This window comes from Amphiprion ocellaris, chromosome 5 (assembly GCF_022539595.1).
Source record: "Amphiprion ocellaris isolate individual 3 ecotype Okinawa chromosome 5, ASM2253959v1, whole genome shotgun sequence".
In the NCBI taxonomy this organism is placed as follows: Eukaryota; Metazoa; Chordata; class Actinopteri; family Pomacentridae; genus Amphiprion; species Amphiprion ocellaris.
This window is the reverse complement of record NC_072770.1, coordinates 29,522,871-29,548,914: the sequence shown is the minus strand read 5'-3', so window position 1 is coordinate 29,548,914 and position 26,044 is coordinate 29,522,871. Positions and strand designations below refer to the sequence as shown.

The 26,044-nt window shown below is 38.4% G+C and overlaps 2 protein-coding genes and 2 long non-coding RNA genes across 4 annotated transcripts in view; 2 read left to right on the top strand and 2 right to left on the bottom strand.

Annotated features, from left to right (window-relative positions):
• The window catches only part of LOC129348952 (uncharacterized), a 74,258-nt gene extending 73,487 nt beyond the window's left edge, over nt 1–771 (top strand). Inside the window, exon 2 of the long non-coding RNA XR_008601727.1 lies at nt 301–771. This is a non-coding gene — a long non-coding RNA (uncharacterized LOC129348952). The remainder of the gene's footprint in view (nt 1–300) is intronic.
• Nucleotides 772–6,302: 5,531 nt separating this feature from the next.
• Nucleotides 6,303–11,321, bottom strand: LOC129348951 (uncharacterized). Its single transcript, XR_008601726.1, has 3 exons — nt 11,263–11,321; nt 10,262–10,362; nt 6,303–8,408 (listed from the first exon to the last, which is right to left on the bottom strand). It is a non-coding gene; the product is annotated as an uncharacterized LOC129348951 (long non-coding RNA).
• An 889-nt stretch (nt 11,322–12,210) lies between these two features.
• si:dkey-7k24.5 (somatomedin-B and thrombospondin type-1 domain-containing protein) lies at nt 12,211–22,737 on the bottom strand. Its single transcript, XM_023280268.3, has 5 exons — nt 18,624–22,737; nt 16,550–16,741; nt 15,342–15,420; nt 15,004–15,186; nt 12,211–13,255 (listed from the first exon to the last, which is right to left on the bottom strand). The coding sequence occupies exons 1-5, from the start codon at nt 18,877–18,879 to the stop codon at nt 13,138–13,140; spliced, it is 828 nt and encodes a 275-aa protein (XP_023136036.3). The 5' UTR covers nt 18,880–22,737; the 3' UTR covers nt 12,211–13,137.
• A 2-nt stretch (nt 22,738–22,739) lies between these two features.
• Nucleotides 22,740–25,832, top strand: rdh20 (retinol dehydrogenase 20). The gene is made up of 5 exons (XM_023280269.3): nt 22,740–23,329; nt 24,264–24,362; nt 24,572–24,717; nt 25,126–25,257; nt 25,371–25,832. Exons 1-5 carry the CDS (start codon nt 22,877–22,879, stop codon nt 25,489–25,491), a joined length of 951 nt encoding a protein of 316 aa, XP_023136037.1. The 5' UTR covers nt 22,740–22,876; the 3' UTR covers nt 25,492–25,832.
• The last annotated feature ends 212 nt before the right edge of the window (nt 25,833–26,044 follow it).

Here is a 26,044-nt window from a genome sequence, read left to right as displayed (position 1 = left end):
AGACGAGTATTTATTTGAAAGAGTAAGTTTACAACAACACAACGTGTGAGGGAGTTAAAAGCAAATGGGTGTTAGTAAAATAAAAATAAATAAACAGAACTAAAAGTGAACTTCATGTTGACATTGATGTGCACTCCAACCAGGAACAAAGTAAAAAATAATCAATACGAAAAAAAAAACTCTTCCTGTTCACCTCTTAAAACCCAAAAACACACCGCAGTAGCACCCAAAACTAAAACTACCAATGGGTTCCCTGTTTTCCTTTCTGAACAATTCAAAGGTCTCTCTCTATCTCCCCAGACATGCACCAACCACTGGAACACATCTCCAAAGTTCTGCCAGGCCAGCTCAGCTTCCCCTCAGAAGAAGTGCCGCCACCTGCCAGATGAAGGAGCCTTTTGAGAGGCAGCTGGCATCGTGATTGGACTGTACTTTGGTCTGTTCCAATCCAGCTTCAGCTCCAGAGACGGCAGGCGGGACGAGTCAACGGAGGCCGGGTGGACGAAGGCATACAGCTGAGTACAATCCAGAAAACAACAGAGGAGGAGTGCAGCGACCCAGGGCCAGAACAAACAGTATGTCTCTTAGAAAACATCATAGTATAGCCTTTGCTATGAAAAAACGCCATCATATACATCGTATATTGTACAAATAACAAGTCAAAGGAAAGAGACATACATTGTAGAATTGTAATTGTGGGCTGACTGATTTACTGATTATCAGTATTTTATTTTTTACTGATTTACGGTAATAAATATATTTAAAAATGGCGCTACTTTGGCTCTGAGCCTTAATCTACCTGTGGTCGCTCTGTCTTCTGGAGTGATTTGATTGGTTATACGTCACGAATAAAACTCCTTTAACTTAACATCTGTAAACAACACAAAAACCTATCAACAAAGTTTTCTGTTAAAGTTTGTGTTCTTGTAAGTTTAACTCCAAGATTTTAAATACTTTCATTTACTGCAAATGAATATCCAAATGAATATACTCCAAGTGTCTCACTAATAATTATTATCAGCCTTAAAAACCCACAAAACACCCCTCTATACTCGACCACACTTAGTACAGTCCGGTTCCCCCTTCTATAAATCTGCTTGGAATCTTCCACTTCCTGTTTGTCAAAGTGGCCTTCTACCTGGACAGGTTTTGTTGGAACTCATGCAGCAAACATTTTGGGTAACTGCACTTTAATATGGATGGATGACACTGAATTAGAGTCTGTTTTAATGAGAGTGAGTTAAGATGTGTAGCTCTGTCATTAAATAGGAAATTATTTCTCAGAATTCACAGAGAAAAGTCTGAAATGTTTGCTAGGTTAGCGTCCCACATGTTCTTTGGCTCAGCTAAAGCTAATGCTCTCCAAATTCTGGATCTCTTGAGTTGCTTGTTGTTAAAATATCTTGCTAGAGGTGCTGAAGCTCAGAAAGTCTGAGATGTTTGTTCAAAATAAGCTCATTTTCAAGTCTTATCTGAACTGTCCTCTTTTGTTTGAACTTTCCCTAAACTTAGGAGTTAATGACAGAGCAGCACATCCAGACTCAGTCTCATTTATGTAGAGATTAAACTTCAGTGTCATTCATTGATGTTAAAGTGCAGTTTTTCAAATGTTTGTTGCACATGCTCCCGACCAAAGCAGTCCAGGTGGAAGACGATGTGAAGAGAAAGCTCCAGAGGATGAATATCACACATTTACGTTGGAAATAAATGTTCTTTAATTAGACATTGTTATGCAAAAGTTGGATTTCCCTTTAATGATGTTCAAATCTTTGTTGAGTGTTTTGTTGATGTTGGTTTCTAAATGTTTTCTGACACTCGGCCCCAAAGATTAAAACCTTCTACGGCTCACAAGCTGCAACAATTCACATATTATCAACTATCTTTCTGACTAAACTAAGATAAAAAGTGAAAAACTGCCTGATTCCTGCATCATGAATGTAAATCTTTCTGGTTTTTATGACAGTAAACTGAATATATTTGGGTTTGACATTTTATAAACCAAAACAAGAAATGAATTACTGGAGAAAACAATCAACAGATTAATGGTCAAAGAAAATGTGTTTTCCAACATATATGGCTGAATTACTCCAACATTACAAGATACATACAATTTGAATTCAACTTTATTTATATAACGCCAATTACAGGTCAAATTGTCTCAAGACACTTTATTTTTATATTTTTTGTCATATTTAAAATATGACAAAGTAAGAAATTTAAACCTCTTGATTAATCCAATTTATTATTTGGTTTTTAAGAGACTAATGGACAATTACTTACAAAAACTTTCTCCACTAAAACTAATAAACATGAGGTGAAATAGAAGGAACAGTTTTAAATACTGCAGTCCCACGACGACAAGAATAAAGTTTGTTAACAAAAACTAACTGCTGGTGGATTCCATTAAAGTCCTAATAAATGATAATAAAGTGTGATACTAAAGGTTTGTGGTGCTAAAAATGTCAAAGTAAAGATATGAAATTGAACATCTGGATGGAGGTTGATAAAAGTTGACCTCCCTTCATTTCTCTGGAGTCGACTCCATGGATTTTATGGATGGTGGTTAAAGACCTGCTCTTCTAGTCATCCTCCTTCTAGTCGCTGTAAAAAGTCAGTCTATCCTGGCCGACTTCAACATCTCTTCATGACAGCTTGTTCTACATCTGACCTGGTGGAAACTCCAGAAACTCGGGAAAACCTGTCGAGACTCGAAGAACTCATCGAGACTCGAAGAACTCGTGGGGCGGGGGAAGGTGTGGTGGGTGGTGGGGGGAGGTGGGGGAGTAGAGGGGGGAGGCCGCCACCCACCTCCCTGCCCACTCTCCGCCCTGACTCCACCCAGGCTCCGCCTTGGCTCCACCCATGTGATCACTTCAGGAACTACAATGCCAAAGGGACGACGAATTTATTTCTTTGTATCTGATCTGTAGCTCAGTGAGTTAAGGATTTGCCTATGGAGCTGCAGGTCGCTGGTTCAAGACCAGACACTTCTTAAATTTTCTCAAAATCCTGACAAAGACAAAGAAAGAAAAGTGCCGGTGGTGGGTCTCGAACCTGCGACCTTCCACTTGGTAGTCCTCTTCTTATCCTCCTGAGCTACACGCTCAGATACTAATTCTTCTTTTTTTTGCGCATTTATCATTTATTTTTTGTCATTTTCGAGTTTTTTTTTTAATTTGAGTCTCGACTCGACCGTTTTTCTCAGGAGGTTGGACTTCAGCCTTTGTGCTGGAGGGTTGAACCTTCAGTTCCAAGACTTTCCAAGCCTCCAGACCTCCCGAGTCCTCAGGACCTGAGCTTTCACACAGTCTGAGGGCTGAAATTTTCTAAGTCCCACAGTAGTTCTCTGTTAGTTTGAACCTTCAGACAGTCCAAGGACTGATATCTTCGAAGTTCCTCAGTAGTTCTCTGTTAGTTTGAACCTTCAGACAGTCTGATGACTGAAATCTTCTAAGTTCTTGAGCAGTTCTCTGTTCGTTTGAACCTTCAGACAGTCTGAGGACTGAAATCTTAAAAGTTTCTCAGTACTTCTCTGTTAGTTTGAACTTTCTGGTTAACAGAAGCCTTAAAACTTGTGACCATGAGTCTTGATTTCATATTTAGACCATCCATCTGAGTTCTTCTCAGACCTTCACCTGTGGATTTTTTAGAAATCCTCAACAAACTTTGATTCTCTTCACTGAACAGTAAAGTTTGTGGAGATCAGAAGGTAACATTAGTTTGATAAATGCCTTCAACTACTAGTAGACTTTATCTGGAAAGCAGTTTTCTGAAATGAGTTCTTAGTAAATCTGTCTACAATCAAACCAAGAACATAGAAAGAGGAAATGTTTGAAGAAGCAACTTGATGTTTTTCGTTTCAGACTAGAAAACGCTTCAAGACCTTTATCTGTTTTTGCTCTTTTTGATCATTTTATTGTCTCTTCTGTTTAATTTGATCTTCTAAAGTCTAACTGATGTCTTTTCAAATGTTTTGTCTTTAGTTTGATTCTTCTTAAACGTTTAGTTTTGCTCTTTTCTCACCTTTTATTCTTTGCTAATGTCTGATTTGATTTCCAAATGTTTTGTCTTTTTAATGTTTGTTTTTTCAAATGTTTCATCAGCTTGCTTGAATTTTTTTTTCTTTCTCAATATTTAATTTTTCGATTAAATCTTTAAGGTTTTTCTTTTTAAATGTTTTACCACCTTTTAATGTTTAATTTTCTTTTTAAATGCTTCATTTTATTTTCTGTTTAATTCCTATTTGAAGTGTTATTGTCTTTAAGATGTAATTTTCTAATTAAACATTTAATTTTTTAATTCAATGTTTTGTCTTTTTAAAGGTTTAATAATCTAATTAAATGTTTTGTATTTTTTTAAATGTTTAATATTCTTCTTGTTTAACTGTATTTTTTAAATGTTAAATTATCAAAAATATTTGATCTGTAATTTGTAATATTTGTATTTCAAAAATTTTGTTTAATTTCATAATTACATGTATTGTATCTTGTTGAATTATCTAATTCAATATTTTGTCTGTTTAATATAATTTAATTGTATTTAATGTTTAACTGTATTAAACAGACAAAATATTGAATTAGATAATTCAACAAGATACAATACATGTCATTATGAAATTAAACAAAATTTTTGAAATACAAATATTACAAATTACAGATCAAATATTTTTGATAATTTAACATTTAAAAAATACTTTTTAATAATAAAACTTTTTACAAGTTTTATTGTATTAAATTTTTTGTCCTTTGATTTAATTGCTTTTTGTTATGTAGTTTATTTCTTTAATCTTCTTTTTCTGTCTGTGTTTAACCCCAACCTTAAAAATTAAATAAACCCTTAAATCACAATGAAAATACTTCTGTTGTCACAATCATGAGTTAATCAATTATTCAGTTATCAATTCAACTTTATTTGTTTAGCACCTTTTACACAGATGACAAAACTAAACAAGCAAAGAGAAAAAAACTATGCTAAAACTATGATTAAAACTCAAAAACATTTCAAAAAAAAGATTTAACATGGTAATAAAATCTGTTGTGTCCAGGGGATGGAGGGAGTTTATTGAAGTCTTCTTGGGCTCACATGGGAAATCATTTAAAACATAAACTTGATATTCAGTCTAAGGAAACTGGAAACTGCAGAGCGACAGAAGAACCAACAATATCTCCTGTTTTCTCCTTTAATGAGTCGACTCTTCTTGTGCTTTCAGACCAAAGAACTACAGACTCTTCACAACCTGCTCAAACTCTTGGTACAGGACCTCACCACACGGGTCAAGAAGGTTTCTGTCTCATTTCTAATCTGAAGCTCACCTTCTCCTGCTCAAACTGCTGACAAATGTTTCTGCTGCTCTAAAGTCTGGTTTCCAGAACTTCCTAGAAACTCTCAAAGTCTCTTCTGCTGCAGGTTGCTTTGTAGAACTGTTCCAGAAAATCTCACTAAACCACATGAAGGGGCCTCAAGATAGTCGTCCAAATGAAACCGTACAAAAATCAAACTAGCACAAACCAAACGCTAAAGTCTCCTGCAGCCTACCAGAGAACCTCTGAGAACAGAGAATCAGGACAGGAACTCTTACCTTCTGGACAACCAACGTTGGTTCTCAAACAAGAATACAGAATGTGTCTGACCAAAAACCTCTGAAGACTCACTACAGCCAAGATAAAGACACAACTCAGCTGCACCAAATCCACTAATCACTGCACACATTAGCACCATGTGCTAACTGTGGCTAAAGAACCTCATTTACCAAGACAACTATCCAGTACAAAGCCCTAAAACACACCAAGAAACACATTAAAGACGATTTTACTGCTGGAAGCTGCAAGCCAACGCCTAAAAAACAAACTAAAGCAATGGAGCCAAACCCAGTTCACTGGTGAAGAGAAGCAGAGGAAATGTTTGTCTGCAGCTAAATAAAGCAGGAAGACACTGAGCTGCTCAGGTGTTCCTGATAACACCAAGCAGCCACCTGGACAGCCAATAGGAACACAGCTTACTGGGAGTCCAGAGGGCTGGCTTAGTGAAGGAAATTTAGTTTAAAGTTGAAGCAGAAAGTTAACAAAGAAAGTTGAAAACCACCTTCTGATCCCTGAAATCTCTGAGTTTTCACACAAAGAACACCTGAACATGTCAAACTGGTTCCATAGTAAAACCATCATTGTAAAAACGTCATAGTATGGTGTGTTGCTCAAAAAACATTAAGACCCGGCTCTGAAGAATCTTGTACTTGTCTTATCTGGAACAATCTAACAGCCTAAACTGTTAACAGCAGTGTAAAGAAGCAAACACACAGGCATAGATTAGGACTCAAACTAGATTTATTTTAGAAAACAAATCAACTTAGAGGCATTTGTTCACACGTGGCTGAATAGGAGGCCGTCCAATCAGATTTGAGGTCTTCACTCTGTAGGTTGTTTGTTTGGTGAGACTCTTGGACCTCCATCAGCTGACGTGGATGTTTGATGGTCTTCCTCTCTCGTGCCAGATGATTCATCCATGAATTCAGCAGCTACAGACTGAAATGAAGCTCATGCTGCCGTTATTGAATTCCTGTTCCAGATCAAATGTTCAGAGCTCACCTTGAATGCATGCCGTCTGCTGTCTGATAGGTTTTCTCATTGTAGTCTTTTTCTCATGTCAGGATGTGGTGAGACTCTTTCTCAGTCTCTGCAGACGTCCCTCATTGTGCATCTCCAGAGAAGAAACAGAAAAACTGGTCACTGCTTCAGCATCAAATGCTCTCCAGCATTGAGAGTGTTTTAGGAATTCATTCATTGTGTTGTGAACTTTAAAGGAGCAGAAACTTTACAGCTGTCAAAGATATGAGCTCCAATTCTGGATGTTTTAGGAAATGAAGTTCATCAAATGAACACTTGATTTCTGCTGATAACTCTCATTAAATTACTGAAGAAATCCAACATAAAAACCTGTAAACTCTCAGGCAGCTTTTGTTAAAGTTTGTCTATAATTCTATCATCATGTTCTGGAACCAGGACTCTGCAGAAGTTCTTTCAATCAGATACTTGTGTGTTTCTATTTAAGGCCTCAGGTTTGAACGTACAGCAGAGGATTAGAAAGGAGTGATTTTAATATTTAAATCAGTCCAGTAAATGTTTGGCGTGAAAATTATTAAAATTCTGATTTAGATAGATTTGTGTCAAATAATATTGTAGAGTCTCACTTAAATATATTCAAATGAGTTCAGTGTATTTACATTTTATAGAATATTTGATTTCTTAATCTCAATCCTTTAGGGTCTGACCCTAAATATTATAACAATGATGTAAATTTAAATAATAAATAATATTTTAGTGCAGAGTCATAAACTTTAATCAGCTAAACTTGCATAATAAATATCACTGTACAATCTTAACCTGAACATTCATATTATTGGAGGTATATTTACATAAATCATGATATTCTAGAGTCTTAACTGGAATATTTCTAACATTAATCTTTTTGTATTGTGCTGATAAACAACAATAACCCGACTTTCAGATAATATTTGTTGTCTGTGATTGTGAGACTAAATTTCTCCACATTCTGGAACTGGACTGCATTTCCCAAAATGGAAACATGGACAGAATTTAACACTCATGTATCCATGGCAACGCAAAAGTTTCTGCTTCTTACCAAAGTTCACAACACAGGTAAAGATTTTAATATAAAACTTCAGGGATGACTGCTGACCATAAGTATTCTGATCAATACTTCATGATCAATATCAGGACAGATGTTACAACTCCAGCTGTTACATTAGACTGCAGTTATTCACAGAGAAATTAAAACATCACATTCCTCATAAAAACTAGATGGGACTCTTATTAAATAAAGTGTTGGTGAATGAACAGTGTAAAAAGTGCAAAGCAGCTCCATTAAATCAGGAGATGTGAGACTTCCACAGCATGGATCACCATCTGCTGTGTTGATTCATAGCTGAATGTCAGAATGAACTGAGATAGAAAAGCTGCTTTGAGCTGCAACATTACGGTCTGACAATCCAACACCATCACAGTTTTCATCTGGTTGTTTTGCTCCAACATGCTGTGAAGTTCAGTTTTTACCTGAATCAATACAGAGATTCTATTTCCAACCAAGACTGGAATAAAAATTAGAATGTTGTGAGGTTATTAATGCAACTAAATACTTTCAGATGGAAGGATTTACTTCTAAGTTCTAATTCAAGTTTCAGTTGGAGCACATTGCATTCACAAAGAAAAACAGCGAAACCTTCATAGCAACATTTAATAAACCTAAAGCTTCCCTGTTGGCACATTGGTGGAGTTTGTTACTGAGCATCTGAACCTTAAATCCAGTGAGACGACCATCTTCAGTCGAGGCCAGTCAGAGAACTTCAAGACCTTCCATCAGCTGGACCAGATGTGGCATCATCTCCCTCTGAACATCTGGATGACAGGAGAAAAGACAGAAATCAAACACAGATCACAGAAATACAATTTATTCACTTTCATCATTTTATAAAAGTAGCATGAACTTTATTAAAACTTGACAACATCAGTAATGAAAGTAAATGTTTTTATCTCATGTTGAAGCTAAATTTAAAGTCAATTTTAATGACAGTTTATCCTGAGAGGAGTGAGAATGGAGCTTTTCTTTCCTTTTTAGAATATTCCCTCAAAATATTCTGTTTATTATTGGCTTTAGAAGCATTTTTCTTTACTTATTTATTTTTAGATACCTCAGACTGATGCATTTTGCTGGTTTGCAGATAATTTCATGTACAATGACAATAAAGATCTTCTATTATAACATATTTTGCTAAAACAAGAACTGCAAACCTTCTCAACCATCTCTCAGGCTGCAAAATTCCAACTGCGACCAAGAATTATCTGATGTAGTTATTATTATAATTGTTACTGAACCAGTCCTGGAATTAATAAAAATCTGTATATGGATATGATTTTCTCTGATGAGACCACTATGGAAGCCGTAGTAACATTTAACTATCCTTTGAAGGGAAAGATTAGGTCTTCTTCAGGTGGATAAGAAAAAATGCTCTCCCTTAAAAAACAAAAAAACGCATACAATAAAGTAAATCTCTTCTGCACTGCACACATACTACACTTTTGTATAACTCTGGATGTCAGAGTAAAGGCAGACAGATCCACCGATCAGCCACAACATTCTGACCACTGACAGCTGAAGAGAACAACATCCATCATCTTGTTCTAATGTAACGTTCTGCTGGGAAACCTTGACATTCATGTGGATGTTTGACATGTACCACCACCTAAACACTGCAGGACAAACAACCCCCTAGTCTCCATGGCAACAGCAGTCCTTGATGCCAGCTGCCTCCCTCAGCAGGACAAACTAAAACTGCTACTACAGGAGTGGTCCGAGGAACACGACAGAGCTAAGCTGTTCACCTGGGTTCCACACTCCCCACATCCAGATCTGATTGAGCATCTGTGGGATGGTCCAGGATCAGCCTGGTCTAGGTAGGACCCACCCTGCAACCCACAGGACCCACAGAATCCACAGGACATCCCCAGAGGTTCTGATGAACCACTGGGTCAGAGGAGTTTTAGCAGCATAAAGGGACCAACACAGTATTAGTCAGGTGGTCAGAATGTTATACTGTTATATTGTCATTCTGATTATATGATCAGTAAATGTTACCATCAATTATAACGTCCACATTGATCAGGAAAAAAAAACAAACTATCAGTTCATTCAGAAGCTGTGGGGTTAAACCTAAAAACACAGACCTCAACAGCAGTTTGTTTCAAAGCAGAACACCAGCTGGTTTTCACTAAAGAAGCTTTCAGAGCAACAATTAAATGACAGCTTTGTTCTCATTAAGTTCAGTCAGACAAAATAATGTACACACATCAGGAAAAGGAAAACTTTTACAGATATTTCATTTGTATAAGTACTTCTACACATATAGATTCCTCTTTCAAAGTTTGATCAAATCACGATAACTCTGTGTCCTGTTCTGCGATGTTTTCCCAACAGACGGCGCTACCCTCATGAATGGAGCATCAACAAGTGACGTCTACAACAGAACATAAATGTCTGGAAGCCAGTGGCCACCACTTTGAGCACCTCTTGTAATTGTAGAGGCCAAAGATAACTTTTATTAATCTCGTGATGTCTGAACAAATTTGGTATTGAAATATTTATGCAAGTTTTTCTTTTCCTGATGTGTGTAAACATTATTTTGGCTGACTCTGTATAATGGGTTTCTGACAGGTCACCAGGCAACACCTTTTTATAATAATGACAAACATACCTGCATTCTACAGGAGTGATTTTCCTCATGTGCAGGTAAAGATGTGTGAGGAGCTTAGAGATGACAGGAGCAGGAGTCATCCTCACTAATTCAGCTTCCACCTAGAAACAGAAAGACCACAAACAAACACACTGATATACTCTCAAACGTTCAACCCCACAGCCTCAAAATATCTGTTTAGGAAGTGTTGTGTTTCTAAATTCTGCTGAAAGCATTGACAGACATTCTCTTACAAGGTTGTGTAAAAAGCAGCCTGTCCTCTGAGCTACTGAGAAATCTTCCTGAACAAAGTTTCTACGTGTAAATCAGCTCAACAAAAACTAAAGCCTCAGTCAGAGATAACAGGTATCGCAAATTATAAACAACTTTCTTTGTTAACTCAGACTTTCTGCTTCAACCTCACATAAAAAGGGGAGTTTAACTCGTCAGGTGACTGAAAATGAACAGCTTGTGCAGTTCAAGATCCAAAAGCAGGATGTTTCAACTCATGTTTTACTACAAATACATGCAATAATAAATAAATACAATGGCTGGTTGTTAGTTTATTCACTATTAATGTCATTTTATATACTGGATTGAACTTGAGCAGTGGAAGAGAGAAGGAATTTAATGAAATTATGGAGATTCAGAGAGGTAATGTTGCACAATGTTAAGTTAAGCGCGGTTTAATTCAAACCAGCTGAATGTTAAACTTCAGTGCAGCTCAACAGGTTTCAGTTAACCTTAAAGTAAAATAACTTTTTTAAAAGCTAAAATACACAGCAGAGAAATACAGGTTGAGAAGGTCATTCTAATAATGAGGACAGCTGCAGCAGCAACTAACAGGTGTTCAGTGGTAAGTTAGCCACCTGTGTTAATTAGCCCGCTAGCTAACTTAGCCGCTCAGCTAGCTAACGCGTCCGGACCAACTGCTCAAACACGACAAAACACAACTCTTCACAAGTCGCTGACTTAACGTACAACAAAACAACACTACTGGTTAGAAGTATTTATCTTCTTACCGTGTTTTACTCCAAAAACAAGGTCAACAGCAGCCAGAGCTGCTACCAGACGTGCCGACCATAGATATACATAGACTAGATACGCTAGCGCGCTGTCTTCTATATTATCTATGGTCTGACCAATCACTGCTCTCTGGCTCTCAGTCAGTCTGACCAATCACTGCTCTCTGGTTCCGCCCTCTGAGAATCTTGTTGTCGTTTGGCTCCACACTTGCTGATGACCACTTCCGGTCTCAGAAAATGAAAAAACTGCCCTTTTTTCGTTTCTGTCTCTTACTGATTTTACTTTCTTGTTATTCTAAATATAAAACGAAAATCACAGCATTTAAAAAAAATCGTACATCCCTTTTTGATGATGAAAAGGAAAAACGCCTTGTATTTCAATTTTAATTTTTGTATTTTAAAACGAAAAATCAAATAACCACTCGTTTTTTTGTTTTTCAATACCCGTTTCAGAACGGAAAATCCAGTTACCAGATCCGTACACGGACCCACCACACACACCTTTGACACACTTCCACACATTAGTTGAGGAGCCGCGAAAACCTGGTCGTGCCAAACTATTTTACATCTGGAGCGAAGCTCTCCAGCAAACTACAGCGTCAGATGAAGAGTCCAGCCACTCGTCTGGCCCAGATTCTGCCACCAGCGCGGATGAAGCCGATCTTATCGAATGAAGTGATCATTCCAGTGACATGTAAGTCTGTATTCATGAGAAGTTGTTCGTTTTGAGTTGGAGAAAAGTAAAGAAAGTATAATATACATGTAACGCCGCCGAAAGCATTCCGCGCAAAATACGCATCATTTTTACAAGTCATGTGCTGCGCACAGCTAAAGTACCACGTAACTTTTTCTGTGTGCAGCATTTACAATGTTGGGGAGGAGGAGGAGGAGGAAGAGGAGAGAATGGAGGTCTCCTGCTGTCCTGCTACCCCAGCGAGATGTAGAGGGACAGACCGGCCTCCAGCCAGGAGACGCTGCAGCAGCCGCTCCACCAGCGAGCGCTCCGGGCCAGAGGCGCTCCCTACAGCTGGCTGGAAAACTGAGAAGGAACCTGACAGCTTACCTTCTCTGCCACATTTCCTGCCCAAAAGGAGGCCAGGTGTCCAGCCACCTCTGTCAGAATATGTGGACAGCCCTTCTCCATCAGACCTGTCCAAGTACTTGGACCAGGAGACCATCAAAATACTGTTTCTGATTCAACTCAGTAAAAACGATTTTCTTTTATTTTCAAATGCACTTTTTATGGTCTGACCATGGTTTTGTACATAAAATATGTGTGTTCATAAGTATCTGGCACACTTAGAAATTTGATTGCACTATTGTAAATAATTTGTTTTGATGTTGTCTCTTTGCAAATTTTGCAGTTTTGTTTTTTTTTTTTTTACAGGTTACAAAATTGACCATATCTCAAAAATCAAATTATATACAGACTCCAAATAAATTTCCTGTGGTTCCAAAGGATATTGTGCAACTTTTTTACATTTGCAGATTTGAGGGATACAGCTATGCAATTTCTGTATTTTGAAATATGTGAAAAAAACAAAAACGATTTTCATTTTTTTAAGGTTTATTGCACCTTTAAGCAATTCTTTGTAGTAGTTAAGACATAAGTCAATACATATTATTAAAATTTGGGATATCAGGGTTATTTTGATGTAAAGCAAATAAAAATACTCCAAAAAATGGCACTACAGCATGTAAAAATGTAAAAATATATCCTGGCGGACTTGCACAATGGTGGGTCTTAAAGGGTTAACTGAACAGGTTGACTGTTTGTAATTATTCTAGCTGGTTTATTCTGGAATATTGTTCTTTCTGCGGACATCTCAGCAAATCTGTACAAGATGGAGGCCGACAGAAGGAAGGAGGAGGTTAGATGAAGAGGAAGCTGTGGGCTGTTGGGCAGGAACAAGCTTCCAGCCTCCCCACACGTCTCCACACACCCCTGCATCGAGGGTTTCCCACCGCCTGCCACTGGAGAGATGGTCTTCTGCAGGGAGAAGGGAGGGATGAGTTAGTGCTTACATGACATCTCTGTAAATCCAAGCGGTGAACAATGTTGCCATCTAGTGGTAGTCCTCGCTGCTGCCGATCAGATCCAGAAGATGTGGTTCAAATCAGCGGTGTGGGATGAAAACCAAATACAAAGCCTGGGAATGTGATCCAGGCTGTTACACCCAAACTGATTCACATATCTGTTCTCTATCTACCACTGATCATCTCAAAATACCAAACAAATGTTTCTTGTCTGTACAGCAGCTGCAGATAAATTTCCTTTTTATATAAATACAAACCCATTCAAAAACATGGGCTTATTCGGGTATGGTTAGGTAGAATGAATATGTCTTGGAAGGGGAGGGGGGGTTGAGAGCTGTCTATACAAATGATATTGTGTAAAGTTATGCTATTACAGTTACAGAAAATATCAACACATTCTGCCTTGTGCCTTTTTAGGTTTGCATTTCATGGCAAGTGGGTCAGGGTGAAACTAATCCTTCTCCTGTTAAATAAAGTCCCTCTCAGGGTATCAATTTAGCTTCTAAAACACATCTCTGTCTGTCAAAGTTGCATATTTGGCAGTTTTTTTTAGATGAAAATAATCCCTTCCTGCCTTGAAACAGCTTAGATGGAACGCTACACCTTTTTGTTCCTCTGAAATATGCAGATCAATGACGCCTCTGCCTCTCTCAACTTACACCTCCAGATTCACTGCAGCTTGAGCACACACAACAGCAAGTTGTATTATTGGAGCAATGCAGCCATTTATGTTTGAACTGGAAACTGATTCTGAGGAAGAATAGTGATACAGAAAGCCCCAATCTACAAGTTATCAGGATTGGTTTGTCAGGTTTGTTACATAGGAAAGCCTGGAAGTTTGAATTCATTTCTATAAGTGCCATCGGAACACTGCAGCTTTAACAGAAATGCTGAGTGCTTATGTCAAAGGTCACCATACAGACATGTTAACAAGGTGAAAAATTAGATTTTTGCCTGGAGGGTCTTTAAGCAAAGACTAGTTCAACATTTTTGGGATATATGATACGTTTTTGCTGACAGATGAGAGCATCAATATCACTCTCATCAGTACAGTAAACATGAAGATGCAGTTAGCGACCTATAGGTTATTTTTTTCTTATTATGCCTGTTAAAGCTTTTCAAACTTTTCCTGGCAACAGATTCTTTAAAGCTGAGAAATCGTCCATCTGTACCAACAAACACTCCATAAGTACGACATAAAACCTTTATGGTGTGTATTGCACAGTTCTAGTCAGTGCAGTGTGATTTACCATAAATTGATTTTTGAAAATATTTTGCAGAGTCCTTGGTAAGACACTAATCCAGGACCTCCGTCTGAGAACTACTGTTACTTGACCCGCGTTGTATTATTCAAATACAAAAAAACCCAGATATAAAGCAGACAGGTCACTTTAGTGTGCTGTGGTTGTATCCTGGGAACCAGACAAATCTAAGAGCAAATGTTTCATGTCTGAAATTGGTCTTTCTTTTCACATGAGCAGAACCAAGAATAATTTCATAGTTAGTTTAAAACAAATACGTTATCTAACTCCTCAGGTTGTTTCCTAAGCAACACAAGCTAATATTTACGAGGCTTTATAAATTAAGGGATGTCAAACATTCAAACCAAATTTTGATAATGGTGAGGGAAAAAAAGTAGGAAGTGAGTTGTGATGTGATAGTGTTTTCATGCATTCCATATTTTTTCCTTTTTTTTTTAACCTGTCTGTGTTGTTTTCGTCTCCGTCTCCAGCACAGTGTTTCTGTCCAGCAGCGAGGGCAGGCGGCTGGCACTCGACACACACATGGTGGCCCTCCCTCAGGTACTGCATCCACACAGTGTGTGGGCCTTCGCTCTGCTGGCAGCCTTTAGTCAGAGAGGTCAACTGAAACTGGACACAGTACCTGTTTTATACAAACACATACAGACACACAGGCTCACACACGTACATGTACATACACAAATAGCTCCACAAATATATAGTGACAATAGTTAAGAGCCTATCAAAGGCAAAAAATAGTGTAATTTCACATTTTTGTAGACTGTCTAGATGCGTTACCCTATAACATCGCTGCTGTCAGGGATGTCTCTTTTCTTCCTGGCGTTGCCATAGCCACCCGTGGTAATAAGTGCAGGGACTGCAGAGGAAGATAAGAACATTACACCATGTCGTATAATACTGAGCCACGTCCATTTCAATTGAAAAATATCAAATCAAAATAAAAGTAAATCTGCACTTTTGAGATGGTATCTTATTTCATTCAATTCACACTTTAAGGAAAGAATAAACAGCAGTCAGGCGAGCACTGCTGCACTCGTAGCCTACATCAGATATGTTTACCAATGATTTCTTTTAAATTGGTTCAACCTGTAGGGGCAGAGCCTGCGATTCATATCGCATACTGTTTACGACCACGCAAACAAAAACAACCTCATGCTTCAGTATCTCTATTAAAACACATATTCACACTGTTTTGTTCTGTTTTATGTTGCTCACAGGTGTTTCAGTGCCATGGGTATTGATCTTTAATAAGAACAACTACCAACTACAACTGTATATTGACTGTATAAGCCTAAGAATTGTATTGACATTTGTGAAACAGCAATAAAATAGTGATATAATAATAAATAGAAAATCTTGATTTTAGGATTTTCTGTGTGACAGAGCATCGTAACACAGTGTTAAAGCACTGACAAATTTGAGGATCAAAATTGATATTTTTTTAAAAAAGAGACTGTATTCAACATTACTGAAGTAACTTTGTGGAAAAAATTCTATGTAAAAATGCATCTTAAAAGAACATTTCCTATTTCAGTGACAAAGTATTGCACAAATATCAACCAAAGTTTTGTTAATGACAAAACTTTTGATTGTCAGATGTGGATTTGTAACGTATTTTAACTGTCACCAATATGCATATTACAGATTATTTAACAATTATGAGTCTTTTTTGACACTGATACAATGTAAGAAATTCCTCTCTGCCCCAACAGTTACAGTAACTTTAGATATTTCCTGGTCTTACAACATTTAGGAATAAGCCTGTTTTGCCAAAGCAACTCTATAAAGTTGTCCAAATGCTTCAGAAAATGTTTTACATTTTTCTAATAATGATATAGACATAACTCAAGAAAAAGCTCCAGTCAATAGAATAACAGCATAAAGGAATGAAAGTAAATCTTTATTTCTTGTCAGAAAAATGTTATGATGATCACAAAAAAGATAAATGTCAGAAGTGTGGAAGGATCAAGGAGGATTTTTCTCACCAAGTGTGTTTTGACAGTGTCCTTGCTGAGACCAATACTCTACACAGCCAGCGTGTTCCTCCAGATGGGGACAAGGTTTCCCTGCATTGACGGCTTCCTGCAGGATGGTCCTGCTCCTCCTGCGGACTGTAGCCCTGCAGGGTTCAGTGCATCCTGACCACTCGGTCCACTCGCTCACCACACAGGACACCGCTGAGGGAAAGAACATGCAGCACATACAGCTGAGGAGACACCAAAACCATTGCTTCCTAATATCAGGTCTGCAACTAATCAGTATTTTCATTGTCGATTAAGCCATTGTGGACGGTTTTTGCTCCTGTCACACTGTCACTCGTAATTGGCTTATTAATTTACAATAAATCCTGCAGCTGCCTATGGATATGGCATAAGCATAGCTAGAAGTAGAGAGAACTCAAAACTGGCTTGTGTGTATTCTTATTCTGAGCAAACCTATAATGGCATAAATAAAAAAAAAGAAAAACTTCCAACAACTAGCCAACAACTTACTCGTCTGTATGCTGTTTTTCAGCAATGTTTCACCTATTTTATTGATCAAGTATGTTCCATTTTCCAGAATTGTGCATCACCTTTGATTCATTTCTGGACTGTTGTTTGGTTCTTAAATCTGATGACTCTTTCTGTATTTACAGTTTCTGGCTGATAAATGGTGTCATTTTTAAAGAGGAAATGTCTTTCAAGCCTGTCAGTCCAGACGATTAATCTATCGATTATTACTTTCTCAGTTATCTGATCTGTTGTTTGGTCTATAAAATAACAAAAAAAAATGTTTAAAAAAATCAAAAAATGTTTTTCAAAGTCTCAAAAGTGTCTTGTTTTACCCTAAACTAAAAATTCAGTTTACTGACATAAGGGATTAAAGAAACCAGAAAATACTCAAATTTAAGAAGCTGCAATGAGAGTATTGACTTTCTGTTTTCTTCAAAATACCTTTGGCCACAATTGCAGCACTGCACCTGTCTCAGTTGAATTGAGGCCTGGATTCTGACTTGGTCAGTCCAGAACATTCTCCTTGTTGTCTTTAAATCATTTCTGTCTAGCTTTGGCTGTATGCTTCATTGGTTATTGTTTTGCTGGAAAACAAATCTTTTCTCAAGTCATTGTTCTCTTGCAAACTGCATCAGGTTGTCCTCCAGGATTTTCTGATACTCTGCTGCATTGATTTTACCCTCTACCTTTAAAACCCATTCGATTCCTGCTGCTGAGAACCATTCCCACATCATGATGCTGCCGCCGCCATGCCTCGCGGTGGGTATGGTGAGTTTGTGCCGATGTGCAGAGTTTGGTGTCTACTAAACAGTCTCTAGTCTGATGACCAGAAATCTCAATTTTGATCTCATCATTGGACAATTGTTTTATGAACAGTCTCTCCCATCGCAGCTGCTGAAGCTTTTAACTCCTTAAGACAAATCATAGGTGTTTCTGTGGCCTCCCTCATTAATGTCTTTCTTGTAGTCCCTCAGTTTTGAGGATGGCTGTTCTAGCCAGATTTACACATACCATATTCCTTGCATTTATTAATAATGGATGTAACTGTACTCCAAGGGATTTTCAGTAGAACATTTTCTTGTATCCATCCTCTTATTTATGCTTTTCATTGACCTACATTGAGTTGCTTTGAATATGTTTTTGTCTTCATGATGTAGTACTGATTCAACAGTGATTGTACCTTGCAGATACCGGTGTCTTTATACTGTGATTACTTCACATTTACTGCACTCAGATGATTTCCATTTCACTACTTGTGTGACCTTTAGTACAAACTGGCTGCACTTGTTTGAATGCTTTTTGTAGGTGCTGTACCTGGGGTCAGACAGGTTTCAGTGAGACTATGTGGACTGAATTATTTGAGGTAAAGATTACATCTGTGGCCTTTATTCAATATAAGTAACAATATGACTTTTAGCCAGATCAGAAAGACATTTTAAATCACAGCCTGATTGTCAAAATAATTGCATTTGCAGTACTGGTAGTCTTACACTATTACTATCTTCACCATCAAGTAATAAAAACAATTAAATAAAGCTTAAATACTGACTGAATGAGTGAAGCCTACCTGGACATGCAGTCTCATAGTCATGGCAGCAGTCAATGGTGGACAGGCAGGCTTGGTCGCAGTAGCAGGTGCCGAATGAGCGGTCAGCCCTCCATCCTTTGCTGATGCATGATGGGTCCCGGCCAGTACAGCACAGACCTGCATCCCGGCAGCCTGACAGACACGGACCGACCAGGAAGAAAGACACTCCGAGAAACAACAGTGTGACAGAGCTGCTCCATGAGAGAGGCATCATAAAAGACCTCAACACACACATCAACAGGTTTAGGATGTATAGCGCAACAATTTGAAGGACTTTGCAGTATTCCTTGACTGATGTTTTAAAGTGCCATCTTTTTAAAAATTCTTAGAAGTTTTAAAATGTGCTCCTATCATCTTCGGTCAACAATGAGACCAGCAGCAGCTGAAACATGGGTGCTGAGCTGGAAGTTATTCATCTGTCAACTCTCTTAAAGGAACAGTTCACTGGACAAAACTGAGGCCCACAAAGATACATTTATGAGAATATGAACTGGACAATGGAACCATAAAACCAAGTTAAAACATTAATCTGAGGTATAATAAAAGACCTTTTGAATCTAGTTTCACTTTTAGAGTTAAGTTTTTACTTTATCAAATGCACTGAAGCTGATCTTGGACAAACACCGTGAAAGATAATGTCTTTTTCTTAATGTTTTCCAATATTTTCTCTACACACATGGCATTAAGCATAGGTCTACTCCTGCACTGTCTTCAAACATGTAGCTACAAATATATATGCAGATAAGCAAACAGAAAAAAACTGTAATCTATGCACACCTACTGAGCTGCATTTGCATGGGATTATAAGAATTATAAGATTATAGGAAGCCTCCATTGTACATGTGCAGAGAGAGGAAACTGTTACCAGTTTTCTCTGTGGTATAAAACTGACAGAAAATGAAAATTAACAGTTTTTTCCTCCATTTGCTGCCTCTCTGTAGACCCATTCATGGAGCAGCCTACTTCCCTGACCCGTGTGTGCCCCAACATGTGAAAAGGATGGATTAATGAAACTTGTACGACTGAGGCTATTCATGCAAAAAGAACAACACTGCAGACAGTGCAGGCCTCCACTCAAAGTCAGATTCCCAGTGCTCTGCTATTGTGTGTGTGGAGAGACCAGATAGAAGCAGAGGGAAGGGGTGATGGGTGGAGCTGAGGTGGCTCAAAACAAAACAAAATCTATGATTTGCGCTATGAGTAAGAGGGAGACGCATATAGACATAGCAAAAAGCATTAAGACGACAGCACGTGGCTCATTTTTTTCCACTTGTGGCGCCTGCATCGCAGCCCTCATGTGTATCGATATAACTGTGCAGCTTGCAGAGGTGTGACCTCATCCATTTACTGCTCCAGTAAACAGACAGACAGCTCTAGCTGGATGCAACTGCAATACAGATACAAACCACTCTTGCTGTTGGTACTTTTTCTCATTAAAAGACAATTTCATGAAGCGCTTCTTGAAACACAATGGCAGCTTTGGCAATAAAAATGATGTCAAGCTGCTTATTTGGGGGTGACAGCTGGTTTCAACCCTGTATTTTGAACCTGTTGTTTACATTTGGATCATGGATTGTCTCTTGAAGGCCATGTTTACAATTCTTCAGTCTGGTTTTATGATGTTTCTTATATGGTTTTTAGAGATTCACTTATATTTTCTTATTTATGTCTTCTATTTTTCAGAATTCTTGTGTTATTTCATCAAATAATTTATGAACCTTCATCACCATGTCTTGCTGTGAAACGTGTTCTATAAGTAAATTGGCTTGACTTGTCTAAATCCTGTTCATACCAGATATTAAAATATGATTCTTAATGTTGTTTCAGTGGAAATGATGGATGCCAAAATTCAGTCTTCATTTTCTGCTTTAATGTTTTCAAAAGTTTATCTGAAGCTAATATGGGACTTCAACAGTCGCAGTTAGTCCAATAAATTCTCTATCTTCAAAGCTGGTGCATCATCTGTGTTTCTCTGCTGAAATATAGTAACAGAATCGATGCATTCTTTAAAAAAAAAAAAAACCCATATTCAATTAACTCACAAAAGACAGAATTAGTAACTTCCTATAGTCCCAGTACAACATACGTAAATTATTAACAAAATTGTCTTTTTTTGTGGGAAGCTGCTGGCAGACGACCACTACACCTTGGATCCATATTGCTTGATCCACATGCCAGTATTCAGGTGTTACCAGCAAATTTAAGACACTCACTTTGATGTGATATTTTCTGCTGTTGCTAAACAGATTCACAGTTGGGCACAGTTCTTGGCAGTATTTAAACCAACCTACCTATGTCGCCTTAGGCCATTTCTGCAAATATATTCTGTTTCTTAGCAAAAGAACTATCCGTTTGTACACTATATTGTTGTGAAGTATGAAGCCATACCAGGTTAAAATGCTGTTTTTTCTGTGAAAGTAAGTATCTCAAGTTTGTTGTCATATACTAACACATGCACATGTACTTTATATTACTGGTATTCATTGTTTTTGTATGTATTTTGACTTTTGTAACTACCTGCCTACTAACTACCTTCCAGGAACCCTTGGTTTGAATTCAGTTGAATACAGTTTTGTTCATTTAAGGTCAATTCAAAACCTAGTTCATCTCAGGGCACATTATGCTATAAGATCAAGACCTTACAACATATCATATATATAATAAATATAACAGAACAAGAATCAGGTACAGAGAAAAGATGAGCATGAAAAACAGTATGGAAGCAGATTTTGCGTAGATTTTCTATCACAATCAACAATATGTCTACTTTGCTTTACTGCTACGATATTAATTTTGGTGCATATTGCAGTAAGTGTTTTTTTCAAATTAATCTGCACTTGTAGCTTTATCAGCATGTACCAGTGTCATAACTGACAACAAATGCTGATTTTCATGTTGGCAGACTGTCTCAAGCCAGTTTCAGGTTTCTGCATTGACACTGTGATTCTATGTGTTAGGAAAACACACAGAAATGCTATGAAATGCACCAAAACTAATTAGCAGCCAGTTTAAATACATATGAATTAGTTATAAATGGATTAAAACATGCAGGAAACATTCACTGGTATGGTGTGCTCAATATGGCTCACATGTCAATGCTGAGTATAAACAAGGCTTGCAGTGTTCACCTATAGAAAACAAAAACGTGATGCACAACAAGTGGCCTTTATGGGACCTATAAGTAAGTGTGCAGAGGTTTATAGTTCATGGACATAATCTCCTTAACTTCTCATTTAGTATGATTCTCACTGCTCCACTGTGCAGCCGTAGAAGTGGGACCAAAACTTCAGCCTCAAATCGCATCCCTTCAATGACCCAAGTTCAAATTTATCTTACCACATAACTGTAACTAACCTCACAGCAACTGCTGTCTTTTTGTCTAAGATGTGTGGGAGTTTAAAAGGTTCAGATATTGGTGATTTTTCAGAAGTAAGCTCTCCTTTTTCATTTTGACAATTCTGTATTACTTGAAAATATGCAAATTACTCAGCTCTGCTCATCTTTCTGGCTGGCTGAGGCTGGACTTCATTAACGCAGCTTCCTTGTTTCCCATCATGAGTAAATAGCATTATGATCAAACTTTAATTAATGATCACTTTGCTTGCTAGCTTTATTGCTGGTGCAAGAAGAAGTATGAAGCTCAGAAGTAATGAAAATTAATGGTGAAAAATCACCAGCCCATTATGATAATTTATCTTTCCATGACAATGTGAGCTCTGCACCATCATCTCCTGCGTTCTTCTCTCAGTTTATGCTGCTTGCATACATGCAAATAAGATCTTTTACATATAGGTGTAGTTAACTAGTACTGTGTGAGAGTAATATGCAGTTACAGTTCATGTGGTATGTTTAATATGGGTTGCACATGTACAGTATGATTAAGCTGTGAACTTTGAAAAATCTCCAACACAAACCATTAAACTTCAAGAGTCTTTAACTCGCTCTAATTCCATGTGTCACGTTATTTTCCTGAGTAATTGTGAAAATGCATTCACAGCTCACAACAAAAGTGGTTTTATTAGGAGCTCAAGTTATTTCCTCTAATCCGGGAGGAGAGCGTTTAAATAAACCAAGGATGGATGCTGAGAGTAACAGAAGGAGAGAAACACCAGCTTGGCTGTCTGCATTGGAGTTAAGCTGTAGGAAACACATCTCCACAGGTTACCGGAGTGTGAAACTCAGATTTTATTTATTTTTTTAACACTGTAAATCCACTAGTAGAAAAGGGCAAGATGATTTTTCTGATGGATCTCCAGATGATGCTGCTGGATGTGATTTACTTCATCCTGCGCAACTCTGTGCGGGTCATCCTGCGCCCACGCACCAAGCCCATCGATGGTGAGCTGGTGCTGATCACCGGATCGGGCGGTGGTCTGGGTCGTCTCTTTGCTCAGGAATTCACCAAACACGGGGCAGAAGTGGTGCTGTGGGATGTTGACAGCAGCTCCAATGAGCAGACAGCCAAGCTGGTGCGTGAGACGGGGGGCAAGGCGCACACCTACACTGTGGATGTGACCAGCCGGGAGGACGTGTACCGCAACGCAGAGCTGGTGAGGAAGGACCTGGGCCGGGACGTCACCATGCTGGTGAACAACGCTGGAGTGGTGGCTGGACAGCGCATGTTAGAGTGTGACGATGAGCTGATGGAGAGGACTATGAAGGTCAACTGTCATGCACACTTCTGGGTGAGAACTTTTCAGTCAGTATGAAAATGTGTAGAAGACATTTTCACCAGTCAGACACGAAGTGATAAACCTCCACAGATGACATGATAGTTAAACATCCTTAATATCAGACAGAAAGTATAACTGGTACAAAATTTCCCTTTCCTTTACCTGGGGGACAGATATAGATACAGTGTAGAGGACAGTGGAGTTCAAAAACTCAGATCTGTGTGTGGTTTTGGATATTTAGTTCAGGCGCTTCGCCTATTTTGCGTTGATTAATCTGCTCATCTATAAAAATGATTGCTTTCCTAAGTTTGTTCATGTGTCTTAAGTTTTTCCCATTGTTGTAAACAACAGCCAACTATTGATCAGCACTCGAAATATTTGATAATGCGTGCCAATATTCGTTAATATCACATCCAAAAAATCTCCTGTCATACTGACAAAAAGAAGAACACTATAAAGACAGCCAGCTCGTCTGTGCAGCTCCAAATTTCTTAAAATATCATTCCGAGACCTTCCTCTGTGGATGAGTCGTGTTTGGCAGCGAATCACATGTACATCACACAATCGAGACAATGACTTGCTGGCAAACACTAGTCAATGCTTTGGCACAGAGGCATCAGTTATGAGTGACACACTTTTACTGACTGAATTTTATGGAGCTGGAACTAAAACCCATGAATTTCAGTGTGTAATGGATTCATACAGAGCATGTTATTGTGCACAAGTTGCGTGGCACATGATGTGTAAAATGTATTTCACCATGAGCATTATCCCCTTCACGCTATAGACTCCCGCATAAATCCTCTTAATAAGGAGCTGCTTGTGCAACATAAGCTCTCTACCTATTGTCCAATATGTAAGTCTTATGAACACCGCGCAGTTTGTTGCTTCACAATAGCTTACTGCTATATAACAATGTATGTTTGTACCTGTGTGTGTGCCGCAGACAGTGAAGGCTTTCCTCCCTCAAATGAAGGCCCAGAATCACGGACACATTGTGACCATCGCCAGCGTCCTCGGCCTGTTCAGCACAGCTTGTGTCGAGGTGAAGCAGGGCGTGAAAACAGCCCTACAAGATATGACAGCTTTGTCATATTACAGCAGTGTTTTACTTTGTTCTCTGCTCAAAACAGCAAATTAAGCAACATATTCAAATGCATATCATTAGCAGTATAAGCATTTCTAGAAATTTGTATGTATATTCTACACCTATAAAGACGATGTAAACAAGCTCTGATCTTAACTTTGCGGCAGGATTACTGTGCCAGTAAGTTCGCTGCAGTGGGCTTCCACGAGTCTCTGGCCCACGAGCTGCTGGCTGAGGAGGTTGAAGGAGTGAAGACCACCCTTGTGTGCCCCTACATTGTGGACACAGGCATGTTCGAAGGCTGCAAGATAAGGTAGGTCAACAAAAGAACCACACACATCTCTTTTTTCTTACTTAATTCAGTCTCAGGAAACATTAAGTACACCCAATGGCCTGTATGTAAACTTGAACCAACCCCACCATACATCATTCTTTTGGATTTGTGAAAACACATCCAATTGACCAGCAATGCCAACAACCCAGTCTGTTTTAAAACCAATAACATAATGTTGCTTTAAACTAAGTAAGATATGATGCTGAAGTAGTCTGTACTTGCTGCCAGTGTAATTTGCGGCAAGGTTTAACCCAGGAGTCAAAAACGTCCCCAAAAGAAGAATCTGTAACATAGGTGTGTCGAACGAATAGAAACGCCATCATACAGGCTATGTGTAAGTTTGCAATAGTAATTTATATTGTAAATGTGCTTTGGTGCCACTGTAAGGGAGGAAGTGGAACTGCTCCTACCCCCTCTGGAGCCCCAGTACTGTGTTGAGCAGGCTATGAACGCCATCCTGATAGACCAGCCATTAGTGTGCATCCCCCGCCTCACCTACCTGCCTGTCCTCTCTAGGGCGTAAGTGAAAAAACACAGCTTCACATTAACCAAACATTTTCTTTCTGTGTGTATTTTAATTGCTACCCAGCTAATGCACAGTGTTTTGAGTTTTACGTGTATTTTTTCCCCAGGTTGCTGCCATGGGAATCCAATGTGGCTGCATATCGTTTCATGGGTTCTGACAAGTGCATGTACCCCTTCATTGATACCAAGCAGAAACGACTGACTAATGTCCCTGTTGAGGTTGCATAAGCACAACCTGCTCAGCTACAGGCACGATTCAGTCACGTGGATGGTCAGAAATGGCAGAAGGGACTTTAGACTTTCAGTATGATCATTCAGAAGCTTGTACTAGATGACCACTCAGCCAAGTGGTCATCAGCACCCAATGAGATTTCAATAATGTTCAAACCAAGTTTAAAGTCTCTTCAAAGAAGTTGTCACCATAAACCTGTGAAATGACCAAACAGTGACTAAATCCTGGACTGACCAAAACGGGAAATTATCTTTAATATATGTAACTTAATGATGTAACTGAATGTTATGCTGTGTGATTTTTACATAAAATAAAATGCCTGAAAACTTCAACTATATATTCTGTCTGACAGCAAGTGTTTTGTGTGCTGGACTGTTTTACTGTAAACTGCATAAGACATGCAAATGAGCAAAAGGAAACAATGATGCAGGAGGCTGTCATAAAACTAACTATGCATGGCCAGAACTCATTCTAAATTGGTTCAGGACCAAAGTGGTATAGAACCATCAATGCTTAAAAGAAGTTTTTCAGTTCCACTCACTGATTCCA

What these genes read in the sequence shown, in the direction of transcription:
- si:dkey-7k24.5 (XM_023280268.3), bottom strand. Translation starts at nt 18,879, where the DNA reads ATGTGTGTGTTGAGGTCTTTTATGATGCCTCTCTCATGGAGCAGCTCT. An exon ending in ACACTGTCAAAACACACTTG is followed by an intron (nt 15,421 to 16,549) that starts GTGAGAAAAATC and finishes CTTCCTCTGCAG; the next exon opens with TCCCTGCACTTATTACCACG. An exon ending in GACAGCAGCGATGTTATAGG is followed by an intron (nt 15,187 to 15,341) that starts GTAACGCATCTA and finishes TGTATAAAACAG; the next exon opens with GTACTGTGTCCAGTTTCAGT.
- rdh20 (XM_023280269.3), top strand. Translation starts at nt 22,877, where the DNA reads ATGATTTTTCTGATGGATCTCCAGATGATGCTGCTGGATGTGATTTAC. An exon ending in ACTGTCATGCACACTTCTGG is followed by an intron (nt 23,330 to 24,263) that starts GTGAGAACTTTT and finishes TGTGTGCCGCAG; the next exon opens with ACAGTGAAGGCTTTCCTCCC. An exon ending in TTCGAAGGCTGCAAGATAAG is followed by an intron (nt 24,718 to 25,125) that starts GTAGGTCAACAA and finishes TGCCACTGTAAG; the next exon opens with GGAGGAAGTGGAACTGCTCC.